The following is a 15,576-nucleotide window of genomic DNA, read 5'->3' as shown; positions in this document are numbered from 1 at the left end:
TTTTTTTTAACATACAGTTCGTGGCGTCCAGGTGGGTATAATTTATTGAAATAATGTACTGTTTTCCTGCCGAGTGTGTATTATCACCAAGTTGGCATTGTCCTTGTAGACACTACAATATATATGTGCTCGTCTGTCAATGTTCATTTGAAATAGATGGAAAGTGGAACCCTTTTTTTTTTTTTTTTTGAGTGATTTTTTTTTGCAGACAAAAACATTTTTGGTAAACGTTGACTAAAACTAGACGAAATTAGTCTTCATTTCATCAACAAAAAATATATAAAGACAAACATATTTTGAGATGACTAAAATATGACTAAAACTAATAAGTATTATTGTCCAAAAGACTATTGCCAAAAACAACACTGTTTTGAGGCAATGTATATCATTTGCCACAAGTCTTTACCGCTTGTTTCAATGCGTGATATGGAAGTGCAGAAGTGTGCCGCTCGATAAGTCAATAAACAATGGCAGTTTCAACTGAGTCTTCTTTGGAACTATTTCAGCTATTTTGATTTCCTGCCAAATGAGATATATTTGCACAATTTATCAGAACAGTAAGGGGACTTTTGAGCCTTGGACGTATTAATGCATTTTACATTCTTACCAAAAGGAAATTATACTTTGGAATTTGAACTACCGTATTGGCCCGAATATAAGTGTGTTTTTTGCATTGAAATAAGATTGAAAAAGAGGGGGTCTTATACTTGCGGTCTAGGCATTATACCCATTCACGACGCTAGATGACGCCAGATATCATTGAAGCAATGTTCTGTTGTGACAGATCTCAGCTAATCTCCCCATTCACGACGCTAGATGGCGCCAGATATCATTGAAGCAATGTTCTGTCATGACAACTCTCAGCTACTAGTTTAACCAGTTTGCATTATTTTATTGCAATTTTTTTCCTTATTCAGATTTGTTTCAAGACTACAGTTACCGTTAGACTTCACATTGATAAGTTAATGCAGTTATTGCAATTTTGTGGTTTTATCACAATAGATTGGTTTATTTACATTTCAAAAACCAGAAGCCATTCATTTACGAATGTGATTGCACTTTAGTTTACATATTTAATTGTTCAGATATTAAGATTTGAATGAGGCAAAATAAAATGCTTTTTCTCTCAAATATATTGTTATAAGTGTTTCAGATGTACTGTAATTATTTGCTGTATAAAAATTAATTTGGTGTTCAAAAAGTCTTTTTTCAAACGAGTCTTGAAAAAGAGGGGGTAGTCTTATAATCAGGGCCGTCTTATATTCGGGCCAATACGGTACTTGGAAGTCAATCTGCATTCTGCAATGAATTAAGTTAGGATTTCTCTTCAGTATTTTTCCATCCTACATCCAAATACAGTCGCAATGATAAACATATAGTTGAATGAAGGTCAACTGAGAATGAGCATCACTGTCTTTGTCAAAGAAGCAGTGTGGAATACATACAAAAGAGTGCAAATGTTTATCCATTTAAAATCTATTCCGTGGACGTGGTCGATTCTGCACTAATATTGCCATTTAGCATCAGGCCCAATCAGGAAATATGAACCTTGAGCTCCTTATCAGCAGGCTGATAAAGCTGCCAGTGTGGGGACTTGCAGTCACACCTCAGCTCTTATTTAATAGCCATAAAATGTATCTATTGCTATCAGCAAGCCATATCAGCAGAATGGGCATGAATGCCAAAGTAATACAGTCCTTATGAAGGATAGTACAGAGTGCCAGATGGCCAAAGGCAACAGTAAGTAACAATCTACAGTCTTTATGTTCAGAACACTTTGTAAAACAGGATTTTAACAAGTCTTATGTGCAGTTCTACAACATGTAGATATAAATGCAGCATTTCTTATACAGTATGTCTATACTGAGAAACTACGATTTAATTCCAACTCACCGACAGCAGGCGCGTCATATTCGTCCCCCAGCAGGATCTCGGGTGCTGAATACGCCAGCGAGCCACATGAGGTGTTGAGCTTCTTTCCTGGCTGAAACCTGTTGCTGAAGCCAAAGTCTGTAAGCTTGACGACGCCCTGCTTCTCGAAGAACACCACGTTCTCGGGCTTCAGGTCTCTGTGCACCACGTGTAGCCGGTGGCAGTAGGAAATGGCGTGTACGATCTGGGCGAAGTAACACTTGGAAACCTGGAGGGGGAGACACACAGGTTGGCAAAGTGTTCATACATTACATTACTCTGGGGACTAATAGTACATAAACCACAATGAGCTACAGTGACTTTTGTTGTATGAACACATTAAAGAGCGTACAATTGCTCAATGGCGTTGTCAACAAACAGCATTCAAACATACAAATTGACTGCTATGTTAGCTAAATTCAAATCTAAGCTAACTGATAATCATTTCTATCAAAATCAAAACACCCACTCAGGATATGAGTCATCCGTCTCAATACACAATGTGAATCCCCGATTCACAGTCAACTTTAACGATTTCTGTCTTGGCTCGCATTCCACCCGACCACAAAGTTTTGTAGAAAGCGTTGCAGCACTGTTACGCAATTTTGCCGTACTATTGCTAAGGGCAGTCAAAACAAACAGACCTTGTTGTCATAGTCACATGAACTCATGTCTGCTTTTCCATTCACTTTAACAGCTGTTCCACTACTACTACAGCCACCATTTAAGCCATAGGCCAACTCACTTCCTCACTGAGGCCTCCCTCGTGCTTCATGATGCAGTCGAACATGTCTCCGCCGTCCCCCAGTTCCAGGATGAGGTAGAGCTTGGTGGCTGTGTCGATGACCTCGTACAACCGCACCACGTTAGGGTGCTGCACTAGCTTCATGCATCGCACCTCTTGGAAAAGGTGGCCTCGCGCCACTGGATCAAGCTTGGTCTTATCGATCACCTTCACCGCCACCTGGAAAGTCAGGGAGTCAGTCAAAAGGAGCACACAAAAACTAGTTTTTTTTCAATAAAGTGCTGGCCAAAAGTATTGGCATCACTGCAATTCCGTCAGATAATGCTCAGTTTCTCCCAGATTGCAATTACAAATGCTTTGTTAGTAATATCTTCATTTATTTTGCTTGCAACGAAAAATCACAAAGAAGAAAAAATTAAATCATTATCATTTTACACAAAACTCTAAAAATAGGCCGGACAAAAGTATTGGCACCATTTGAAAAATCACGTGATGCTTCTCTAATTTGTGTAATTAACAGGACCTGTAACTTACCTTTGGCAAATAACAGGTAGTGACAATAACTAAATCACACTTGCAGCCAGTTAAAATGAATTAAAGTTGACTCAACCTCTGTCCTGTGTCCTTGTGTGTACCACATTGAGAAGACAAAAGAACTGTCTCTGGACTTGAGAAGCAAAATTGTGAGGAAGCATGGGCAATGTCAAGGCTACAAGTCTCCAAAGACCTGAATGTTCCTGTGTCTACCGTGCGCAGTGTCATCAATAAATGTAAAGCCCACGGCACTGTGGCCAACCTCCCTAGATGTGGACGGAAAAGAAAAATTGACGAGCGATTTCAATGAAAGATTGTGCGGATGGTGGATAAAGAACCTCTCGACTAACATCCAAACAAGTTCAAGCTGTCCTGCAGTCCGATGGTACAACAGTGTCAACCCGTTCTATCCATCGGCGTCTAAATTAAAAGGGACTCTATGGTAGGATACCCAGGAAGACCCCACTTCTGACCCAGAGATATAAAAAAGCGAGGCTGGAGTTTGCCCAAACTTACCTGAGAAAGGCAAAAACGTTTTGGAAGAATGTTTTCTGGTCAGATGAGACAAAACTAGAGCTTTTTGAGAAAAGGCATCAACATGCTCCCGGTTCTTCCCCAGCTCTAGCTCTGACTCATTTACAGACTGCTTTTGATTCTTTACAAATATCTCTTCATAACCACAGATTAGTTTTAAATGCTGAAAAAAACTAAATACATGGTTTTCTCCACTTCCACCATTACTGACAATGACGTATCCAGAATCAAATCCCTAAATGGTACCCAAATTACTCTCAGTGACTCATACAAATACTTAGGAATTTGGATTGACAGTAATTTATCATTCAAAACCCATATTCATCATATAATCCGTAAACTTACAAATTTAGCTTCCTGTATAGAATCAAAGGCTGTCTGTCAACTTCTAACCGAAAAACCATTGTGTTTTCTTCTTTTCTGTTCTAGATTATGGGGACATCCTGTATTGTCATGCAGCTCCATCAACTGTTCATCAGTTAAACCCGGTCTATCACGGTGCACTACGTTTTATCACCAATGACAATTTCTGCACTCATCATTGTACCCTTTATCAAAACGTTGGATGGTCTTCACTACGAGTCAAGAAGAAATACCCACCTCATGTTATTCATCTATAAGGCTTTACTGTGCAAACCTCCTAACTACCTCACATCTCTCCTGTCATTCAAATCCAATAACTACAAAAAACGATCAACTAACTCCTTAACCCTAAACATTCCACTCACACGCACTAATGTTAGCAGAACTGGCTTTAGCTATTATGCTCCTCTTAAGTGGAACGAATTGCAATCTACTCTTAGACTACAGTCAATCATTCATCTTGGTGATTTTAAATATCTTTTGTCTGATGTTTTTACTGAGAATTGTAACTGTTTCCGTTAGCGTATTTTGTGTTGTCTGATATTTGTGAATGTTTCTTTGTGCTCAGGCCTCTCTTGTAAAAGACATATTAATCTCAATGAGACTGCCTGATAAAATAAAGATTAAATAAATAAATAAACAGAGTTTACAGGAAAAAAAAACAAGGCTTTCAAAGAAAAGAACATGGTCCCCACAGTCAAACAAGGCGGAGATTCCCTGATGTTCTGGGGATGCTTTTCTGCCTCTGGCACTGGACAGCTCGACCGTGTGCATGGCATTATAAAGTCTGAAGACTACCAACAAATTTTGCAGCATAATGCAGGGCCCAATGTGAGAAAGCTGGGTATCCCTCAGAGGTCATGGGTCTTCCAGCAGGTCAATGACCCAAAACACACTTCAAACAGCAATAGAAAATGGTTTGAGAGAAAGCACTGGGGACTTCTAAAGAGGCCAGCAATGAGTCCAGACCTGAATCCCATAGAACACCCGTGGAGAAATCTGAAAATGGAAGTTTGGAGAAGGTACCCTTTAAATCTCAGAGACCTAGAGCAGTTGGCCAAAGAAAAACGGTCTAAAACTCCAGCAGAGCATTGTAAGAATCTCACTGATGGATACCGGAAGCGGTTGTTTGCAGTTATTTTGTCTGAAGGTTGTGCTACCAAGTATTAGGCTGAGGGTGCCAATACTTTTGTCCGGCCCATTTTTGGAGTTTTGTGTAAAATGATAATGATTTCTTTTCATTCTCTTTTGTGTTTTTTCATTGCAAGCAAAATAAATGACGATACAACCAAAGCATTTGTAATTGCAATCATTTTCAGGGAGAAATTGAGCATTATCTGACAGAATTGAAGGGGTGCCAATACTGTTGGTCAGCACTGTATGTAGTGGTAGTGTTAAAGCAGACCTTTTCTCCAGTGAAGACATGCCGGGCCAGTTTGACTACAGCGAAGTGTCCGCGGCCTAGCGTCTTGTCCAGGTCGTATAGCCCGGCGATCTTCCCGTCATGGTGACGTTTGAGGCCCGCCATGGCCTCTGGCGGGCGTTAGCGGGAAGGAGGGGCGGAAGCAGTCTTGTGTCACCCTCTGGTCCCTCCGTCAGACGTCCATCTTTTACGTGTAGCTTGACTGCTGGCTGAGGTGCGTCACGGCAAGATAAGAGGAGGCGAGAAACTGATCTCAAACCAGCTAAACGCTGAGGTGGCTTTCAGCAAGGATTGGGAAACTCTTCACTTTAGTCCCATTTTGTCATTTTCTGTGGAACAAAAAAAATTGAAGCATCAATTACAAATATAAGAATATTGGAATTATTTTACCAAGATGTGTACACGGAGTCCTAAATGACCTTGATCATGCCTTAAAATGGACCATAGACTTCATAATGATATTGACGGGACAGATTCCCCAAACATTGCGCCACGCCTTCAAGTAGGGGGCCGTCCCACGCTCCGCTTTGGTCGGTTGCAGTTATTCTCAAACACATGCAGCGATCCAACGCCGGATTTAGGCTGAAAACGTACGAACGCTGTACCGCATACAAACAGGAAGGATTGTCTCAGGAGTGATTTGATCGAGGATTCAAGGTAATTATCATATTTTTCGTCCCATGCATGCATTTTGAAACGTTGTGTAAAAATCAATGGGAGAAATTAACCGCTACGGCATTGGCGTCATAATTCCTAATATTACGTAAAATAAATCCTAACTGCCCAATTTTTTTGCTTTTAACCAAGAATTGAAACTGTTTTACATCCATATCTATAAAGAATTCAGGGATTTAAGCATTTATTCACAAGAATTTTCAAAGTCAAAAACTCTTTGTGGTGATAAGGCGGCGCCACAGTGGCTTGAAGACTAGCAGCACATTCGACATATTTATGTAAAATAAATGTTAACTGCCTGTTTTTTGTTTTTGTTGTTTTTAACCAAGAATAGAGACTGTTTTACATGTGGTGATAAGGCGGCGCCACAGTGGCTTGAAGACTAGCAGCACATTCGACATATTTATGTAAAATAAATGTTAACTGCCTGTTTTTTGTTGTTGTTGTTTTTAACCAAGAATAGAGACTGTTTTACATCCATATCTTTAAAGAATTCAGTGATTTAAGCATTTATTCACAAGAATTTTCAAGGTCAAAAACTCTTTGTGGTGATAAGGCGGCGCCACGGTGGCTTAAAGACTAGCAGCACATTAGACATACTGGACTGTCTCAGAAAATTAGAATACACAATATTCTAATTTTCTGAGACAGTCCTGTACATTAATCCACCATTTAAAGCAGGGGTGTCCAAACTTTTTGCAAAGGGGACCAGATTTGGCGTGGTAAAAATGTGGGGGGCCGACCTTGGCTGACGTCCTTTACATAGAACAATATACAGGACTGTCTCAGAAAATTAGAATATTGTGTATTCTAATTTTCTGAGACAGTCCAGTATTTACGTAAAATAAATGCTAACTGCCCGGTTTTTTTTGCTTTTAACTAGGGCTGCAGCTATCGAATATTTTAGTAATCGAGTAATCGACTGAAAATTCTATCGATTAATTGAGTAATCGGATAAAACAAATATATTTTTAGGTGAAGAGCAATTATAAATATACATGAGAAAACAAGACATTTCATCTAATCTTGAACCATTTTCAGTCAATCAATGTCTTTATTTTCGATGTATATTGTTAAAAACAGCCAACAATTGCATCTCAGATGTAACTAGAATAAAAAAAAAAAAAGACTAATTCACTGCTTTCACTCAAAAAACCTTTAGATCTTATTTAAAGTATATACATATATATATATATATCTATATACCTAAAAATACCGTTATGCTTGATAACACACATCACTTAAAAGTTAGGATTTTTTCCCACGTGTTTCAATTGAATTTCTATTTGTGTCAAGCCATTTTTAAGTTCTAGTTAAGTTTTAAGTTAGTCTAAACTGTAAGTCCTGATAGGATTTTGAGTTTTTTCAGTGTTCAAAATAAATGTATGATACAGGCTGTATTGGAGCACATTAGGGACCAGTGCTACTTGGTGTTTTTATCCAGCAATGACTACTGAGCTAAAATTGATAGTTAGCATCATTGAGTTTTTCTTTTACACCCTCATCACTCCACAACGTTATGTTATGTTAAAGCCTGTATGTAAGACACGTTAGCCACGCATCGAAAGTGGTCATAATTAATAGAAACCTAGCCCTCCGCAGGGCTAACGTTACATGAGCTAGTAACAGTAATGTTAATCTTATTTATTAGCGCTTAGCGCTTTACTGCTTTAAGATGGCGGCTGTTTACCAACGCTGCCCAGACACGGCCGAGTCTGTCATTTCGCATCTAGTTCAACATACATGTGATCTCTATGAGACTCATCAGACGCTACCTGCTACCAACGTAGCACGGTGCGGGCTAGTATTTAGCAACGTCGGCGTCGTTTGTAGCGGCTGTCGGCTGCAGAAAGTTTTTTTTTTTTTTTTTGCTTCTTACTCTACGCTCGTGACATCGGCGCGTTGTCCCGCATTAAAAGTAGTCCGAGCAAAACGTGATGCTTAGAGCTGTCAAAATAAACGATTACTCGAGGTGAATAAAATTACTCGGATCAGTTTTTAAACTCGAGTTACTCCAGTTGCTCGAGTATTCGTTTCAGCTCTACTTTTAAACAAAAAGTGACACTGCTTTAAGTCCATGTCCATAAAGAATTCAGGGATTTAAGCATTTATTCACAAGAACTTTCAACGTAAAAAGCTCTTTAGGTTTCCTCTCGGTCAGCTTTGACAGAGATAAACCCCCTATTAATCGGCCCCGCGCCCCGTCAATATATTATGAAGTCTATGAATGGACATGCATACAATATGATCTAAAATGTGGGCTATCATCCAGTTGTTTATGACACCATCTATAAAGCATAAAAGCAGTTCAACAGAATCATAAAATTCTAACAATGAGGTCAACTCAAGCAAGACCGTTAACTGACAAAACCTAAATCATGTCAACAGGCGCCACACTCTCAGTGTGTGAGACACGCTGTTCTCAGCATACTTGCTACTTCCTCGCCTGATAGACTAACAACACCCGGAGGCAGGAGGAGGAGCCTGACATTCCTGACTTCCACGAGTCTACCTGCATGCCTAGCCGACAGAGTAGAGGACAGGCACGCTAAGGACAGGCCCGGAACATTCCTGCAAGGTGATCCACACCTAGGTGTGCCGACAATCACCCAAATTCATAGAAACAATAGGACAAATAGGAGCTGTTGCCAAGGACCACACCTTCTCGAAAAGCATAGTACATTAGTCGGAAAGGCAGGAAATAACGCCCAATTGTACCAGCCAAGAGAATAAAATATTAGAAACATCTCTTCGTATGATGAAATTAAGGCTGTGTAGGTAGGTCTTGTACTGTATATGATTTCAATTGACTTTTCCTTATCTAAAGAAAGCAAATGACTCAGCGTTTTCCTTTGGGAAATTTGCTTTTTTACTCTTGTTACATGAAAAAATGAGTTTAAAAAATTTTTTTTAACTGCAATTAATGTTCGTTCATCGTAGTGCTGCAACGATTAATGGATTAACTCAAGTAATTCGATTAGAAAAAAAAATTGAAATAAATTTTGCTCTTTCCAGTGTTTAATTAAAGTAGCGTTGTAACTAGAGGTGGGAATCTTTGGGCACCTAACGATTCGATTACGGTTCAGAGGCTACGATTCGGTTATAAATCGATTATTGATGACCCCCCCCCCCCGCTATTAGCTACTGATGTTTTGTACATTAGTTACAGAAACTGTAAAAAAAAAAAAAAAAAAAAAAGAAAAAAAGCCTCGCATAACATTATGTGGACGTACTTTGTAGCAGCTTTCGGCAGCAGTCAGGTATGTTGTTGTTTTTTTTTTATCTCGCGGCATGAGTTGAGCTAGAGCCGTGAGTTGAGCATTGACAAGCATGATGTTTAGCTACTCTCGCTCCGTTCCTCATTGCGTCCCGAAGACCACGCGGCGCGCTGAGTGTGTTTTACTTCCACTTTACTTGACATATTTCAATAATCAGAATTTGGATGTTTGTGAATCGTTCTCGAATCTTCCACGGCCGAATCGCGAATAATCTAAGAATCGGAAATTTCGCACACCTCTAGTTGTAACAGTTCGTTTTGAAAGTGTTTGCATTTGGTTTTATTGATTTCAGTGGAAACCCTGCCTTCTAGTGGCAACAGTGATTATGACTTAACTAATTTTACATGGCTAAATCCAGCTGCTCCCTGTTTAGACCAACAGTTTTTGTTTGAGCTAATGTTTTTTTAATGCATTCGTAATTTAGTTTACAGGTATATTTAGCCGTTTTTTGTGGGAATACAGTATGCGTTTGAACAGTTTGTTAAGAGCTTTGTAAAAAAAAAAAATATATATATATATATATATATATATATTTTTTTTTTTTATAGCATTTAGGCTAGCGGTCTTTTGCTATGTAAGTTAGCCAATTGTTCTCCTATTCATTTTTTTATATCGTTTGAGGTTGCGATCAGGTATTTTAATTTTTTTATGTTACTTATTACTCGATTATTCGAACTAACTAGTTCATCGATTAATCGACTACTAAAATAATTGAAAGCTGCCGCCCCAGTTCATTGGCTTTCAGCCCTCCCACTTCAAATGGATTGGACGTTTATAGTTGTGAATGGCAGTCAATGAGCTAATAACGACGTTATTATGTGACAGACATCAAGCTTTGCTACTATTGGGTTTAATGTTTTCTGTGCATGGTTATTGACTAAAGAAAAGAAAAAAATGTCTGTCTTTGGTAATGTTTAGTATGAGCGATTTTGTCATAACCTTCCACCGGGCTCTTTACTTGTACAATGCAAAACTTATTCTACTTAAACTGTCTGTTTCTTAGTGGTAAGGCAATATTTATTCATTTCAATGAAAAAAAAAAAAAACTGATACATTACAACTGGGTCACAGAACAAGTTCAACGAGGGAAGTCACGATCACGTTTTTGCACCCGATCCAATTCCGGGTCACTGGCTTTAGAATATGTGCCACTTACGAATCCGGATTCCACTGCTTCCAATACTTGGGACAACTTTACGTGACTGTTTTTGATGATGTGCGACGCTAACTGATGCATGCTAATCGTTTGTGTGGATTGTTATTGCTGTATCAGTAGCTAGTTTTAAACTGAAATTTGAATTGCTGCTATTGAAGATGAAGCTGATTTCATTTCATTTTTAATTTAGTTTCATTCTGCAAGTGTTGATGTCATGAGCGGCTGAATAAAGTCAGCAAACCACACGGACGTCTGACATAGCCATTTTGAGGTTTTGCACACTGTCTAGCTAGGACTTAGCTCCAACATCTTGGTGAGGACGGTACAATGACGTATAGTATGCGGTTTTGGATAGTTATTTTGAGATTTAGGGGGGATTTAGCAGTACTTAAAGGGTTAATTCAGACTTACGCGGAAATTCGAGTTGCATTGCCAGTGTAGGAACGTAACTCGTTCGAACCCCGGGGACTAGTGTGTGTATATATATATATATATATATATATATATATATATATATATATATATATATATATATATATAATACACAGTACTAATTATTACAAAACATATATAGACTTTGTAATAAGGTATGGCTGCATTTGCATTATTTCTTAATCAAACAGCAGTTTCCAGACATGATACTGATTTGTTTCTTGTTTTGGCTCTCATTTATTTGAAAAAGTATACCTCATGTTATGCCCTGCTTTAAGTGAAGAGACACACATGGCATTGTACGTGTGATCGGTGTAAACTGTGTTGGCTTAATCTCTGCTCGGTGCGTAGGTTACCTAATGAGGTGAAAATGTGAGAGCTTACATGCATTTACAAGTCAACTAGTTGCATCTTCAAAATTCTCATCATGTACCTATTGCACAGAGAAAAGCAAGGGGTGTTTTTACAAGGGGTGTGCTCACACAACACATACCATGTGAAGGACTTGAGGCTTAACTAATGAATGACATGAGCAAACATTTCACAAGCTGTGGCATGAGATAACCGAACGGATTCAATTGAGTTACAGAACCTTACGTAATTGAACCAATATGACAAGAAAAAAAAAAAAAGGATTACGATAATATAAGATTGCTGTCCTATTACATACACCTCAACTGGAACTAAAAACGCTCCGACCAATGAAACACTAAAAATAAAGAAATGATTTTATAAGTGAATATATTTTAGTAGCAACACATTAATTCAGGCTGTCAGAGTCAGACCATATAACAGGCACATTTATTGACTTATGATTACATTTAGTGCATTTTATGTCAATATTATATCCCATGCTACTATGATAATAGTTTATCGAAGTAGCGACGAACACAGGAATCACATTAATATTTAATGCAAGCCTACTCTACTTGATTCCCATTATTGCGGAGCATCACTTTTACATGTGCACTGCAGCAACACAAACAGTAATCACAATCTTAAAACCATAACCATCTAAACTACTAAGAACAATTGCATACATAAACAATTGTACTACCACTAATTCAGTACTATTACTTTACATTAATTTTCTACTCTCTTTATGCTGCCTTTACAGATGTGAAAGTTACCCGTGCAATAAGCAAACACCCCCATAGCATCAACAAATGATGGCTTTTGAAATCTACGTTGATAACAATCTGGACATTCCTTTTACTCTTTGGCCTGCAGAACACAACAGTACGGAAGTGTTCCGGTGACCACGTGTAATATCATTTGCACTTCAATTGTACATTGAGAAATGTTGCTGGGCTGATGCAGTTGTTCACAAAGTGGTGAAATATGCCTCATCCTTACTTGTATACAACTGAGTCTTTCAGGAATTGTTAAATTGACCTATTCACCTTTGAATATGTGAATAGGAGTTGTCCTTTTAAACATTTATAAACTTTTCTTGAAGGGAAAAAAAAGAACAAAATGACCAAATAAACCCTGACCAGTTAAAACACTAAGTATTTCCTCCATGTAATGTAATGTACTCTTTTGTATTAAATTAAATAAAGGTCGAAATTGTCATTTGCATCATTTCATTCTGGTTTTGTTTACGTTTTACACAAAATCACAACTTCATTTGAATTGGAGATTACTATTTATAGCCTTGTGGTAAGCACATCTGCCTGACATTAAAGAGGCCCTCAGTGTAGTTTGCATTTTCTTCCCATGCTTTTGCGGATTTTTTATACGCACATTCCAGAAACATTAGTTATATTCTAGACTCTAGTTAGACACTAAAATATCCGCAGATTTGAACAAAAATGCAATGATGGATTGAGTGGTTGTGAAGAAAAAAAAAAATCAAGGCCCCAGCCTTCCCTTGTTTTGTTTTCATGTCTTCCCCTTGCTTGTGTATGTTTCCTCTCACATTCCATTCCAAATACATGAATGTTATATTGATTGTCGAATTTCCCATGGGTATGAATGACAATGGTCATGTGTATAATTGCTGTGACACAGGCCACATGCCAGCCACCAACCCTTGAGATTTTAGTAGTGAATGGTGATCTCATCTATAAAGCAAATGTGCTCATCACTAGACCACCATGCCTCCCACAAGTAGTAAACACTGTAATACAGTGGTTCTTAACCTTGCTAAAGGTACCGAACCCCACGGGTTTCACAGGTGCATTCACCGACCCTCCGGAATTTCATAATAAAGCCCTTTTTTTACAAATTCTAAATGTAGCAGGCTAAAATAAAGTGAATTCTTGTTCAAATTTCTTCCAGATTTCAAATTCACTACATGTAATTTTTCCTTTTGCTGTTGATTTTCACGTTGGTAAATGAAATTAAACTCATTTCATTTCACACTGTTCCTTTTTTTTTTGTTGTTTTTATGTGTACATATCTCAATTTATTGTTGCATCCTTGCATCACATACTATTTCCATGGCATAAAATGACGCAATATAATATATATATATATATATATTAGGGCTGTCAAAATTATCGCGTTAACGGGCGGTTATTTTTTTTAAAAAATTAATCACATTAAAATATTTGACGCAATTATCGCACAAATGCCCCTCTCAAACAGATTAAAATGACAGGACAGTGAAATGTGTACTTGTTGTGTTTTATGGAGTTTTGTCGCCCTCTGCTAGCGCTTGGGTGTGACTGATTTTATAGGCTTCAGCACACCCATGAGCATTGTATAAGTAATTATTGACATCAACAATGGCGGGCTACTACTTTATTTTTTGATTGAAAATTTTACAAATTTTATTAAAATGAAAACATTAAGAGGGGTTTTAATAAAAAATTTCTATAACTTGTACAAACATTTACCTTTTAAGAACTACAAGTCTTTCTATCCATGGATCGCTTTAACAGAATGTTAATAATGGTAATGCCATCTTGTTGATTTATTGTTATAATAAACAAATACAGTACTTATGTACCGTATGTTGAATGTATATATCCATCTTGTGTCTTATCTCTCCATTCCGACATTAATTAACAGAAAAATGTGGCATATTTTATAGATGGTGTGAATTGCGATTAATTGCGATTAATTACGATGAATTAATTTTTAAGCTGTAATTAACTCGATTAAGAACTTTAATTGTTTGACACCCCTAATGTATTAAAGCAGTTCACACTGTCTGTAGGTCTGTTATACTTCCTTTTACCAGGTGTCAGTCAACCTTCCACCGAGCAAACCGTGCTAGCATTTGAAAGAAATAGAATAAAGCCTGTAAATTGAGGGCAAACCAGTCCAAAACCAGGTGTAAAACACCACGTTTCCTAGATTTATTCACCGTACAAAATAGGGCTCTTCGTTTCTTAACCTTCAACGAACCCCTGAGGCTTACTAAACGAACCCCAGTCAAGAACCACTGCTGTAATAGGAAAATAGTATTTTACAATAATAATGTCTTATTACGTGGTTGGCAAACAAAAAGTTTCCCTTCTCTTCCAACACTTCCACACCTATCTGCCCTATTCTATTTCCTAGTGCCTATAGAAAAGGAAATGATATAAATTTTGCCTTTGCCTTGTTAATCCACTAATCCACTCTGCATTACAGACAGTACTACTGTTTATGTATCAGCTGGCTATTGTTACATTTGGCGAATTCATTTTATATTAAAAAACAAAAACAAAAAACAATCATCATAAAATGACTTACTCTATTAGGTCCAATAATAGTAAAACTGTCAACAAACAGCAAACCATTGTTAGAGTTTCACTGTATGGTGTTAATGGCCATAAGGTTCCCCCAGACTCCATCGAATGGAAGCTAGTGCGGATCGACAACAACAAAAAACCTACTAAAAATCATCTGGTCGACGCGGGGGAAAATTCCCGCAGTGGAATCTAGTCCAAACTTGACATAACAGATCACCCAGGCCCATAGAAGCAGAATTTGCCTTGCTTGCATGCACCACTTACCAAGGAGAGGAGAAGCAAGAAGCCAGCCACTCACTACGAGTCCTCTTCGGGCTCCCTTTAACCAGACGGCAAGGCCGCGCGGGGCTCGGCCGCTGGAACTGCGGCTTTCGACGACGATTCAACCAGCCAAGTTTAAATTAATGTTCGGTACCGATTAAGGTCGAACAACACCGCGTTTAACACACAAACAGCCTCCGAATGAATTTTGAACGTAGCTCTCCCTCGCTACTCGCTCGCTCTAGTCTTCTCGTTCGATTGTGTCAAGTGACGGATGTGGTTAGCGCTAACACAGGAAGCGAGCGCTGGTGATAATTTTTCAAGACATATGCTTGTTCTGTTAATAACGACTATTCATTTAATGGTACTTACTGTTTAAAATGTTTTAGAGTGTTTTAATACTAAAAGTAAGTTATAAATTACCCCTGCCGAGTGGTACATATGACGTTAAGTACAACAGGGAACCAATATCCAAATTAATACAGAAAAACTCGTTTGATAGTGTTCTATTAACTAATCTAATCCATTACAACCTATAAATTAATCTATATACATTATAGTACCGTCATTCAAACATT

The 15,576-nt window shown here is 38.1% G+C and overlaps 1 protein-coding gene across 1 annotated transcript in view; it reads right to left on the bottom strand.

The window, feature by feature from the left end:
* The window catches only part of snrka (SNF related kinase a), a 41,281-nt gene extending 25,991 nt beyond the window's left edge, over positions 1-15,290 (bottom strand). The window contains exons 1-4 of the mRNA XM_057827970.1: positions 15,002-15,290; positions 5,493-5,839; positions 2,657-2,875; positions 1,894-2,140 (exon numbers count right to left, since the gene is read on the bottom strand). Coding sequence (XP_057683953.1) covers positions 1,894-2,140; positions 2,657-2,875; positions 5,493-5,615 — 589 coding nt within the window. The 5' untranslated portion in view covers positions 5,616-5,839; positions 15,002-15,290. The remainder of the gene's footprint in view (positions 1-1,893; positions 2,141-2,656; positions 2,876-5,492; positions 5,840-15,001) is intronic.
* Positions 15,291-15,576: the final 286 nt, after the last annotated feature.

This window comes from Corythoichthys intestinalis, chromosome 22, assembly GCF_030265065.1.
Source record: "Corythoichthys intestinalis isolate RoL2023-P3 chromosome 22, ASM3026506v1, whole genome shotgun sequence".
NCBI classification, from domain to species: Eukaryota; Metazoa; Chordata; class Actinopteri; order Syngnathiformes; family Syngnathidae; genus Corythoichthys; species Corythoichthys intestinalis.
The sequence above is the reverse complement of the archived record's forward strand: the minus strand, read 5'-3'. Positions and strand labels throughout refer to the sequence as shown.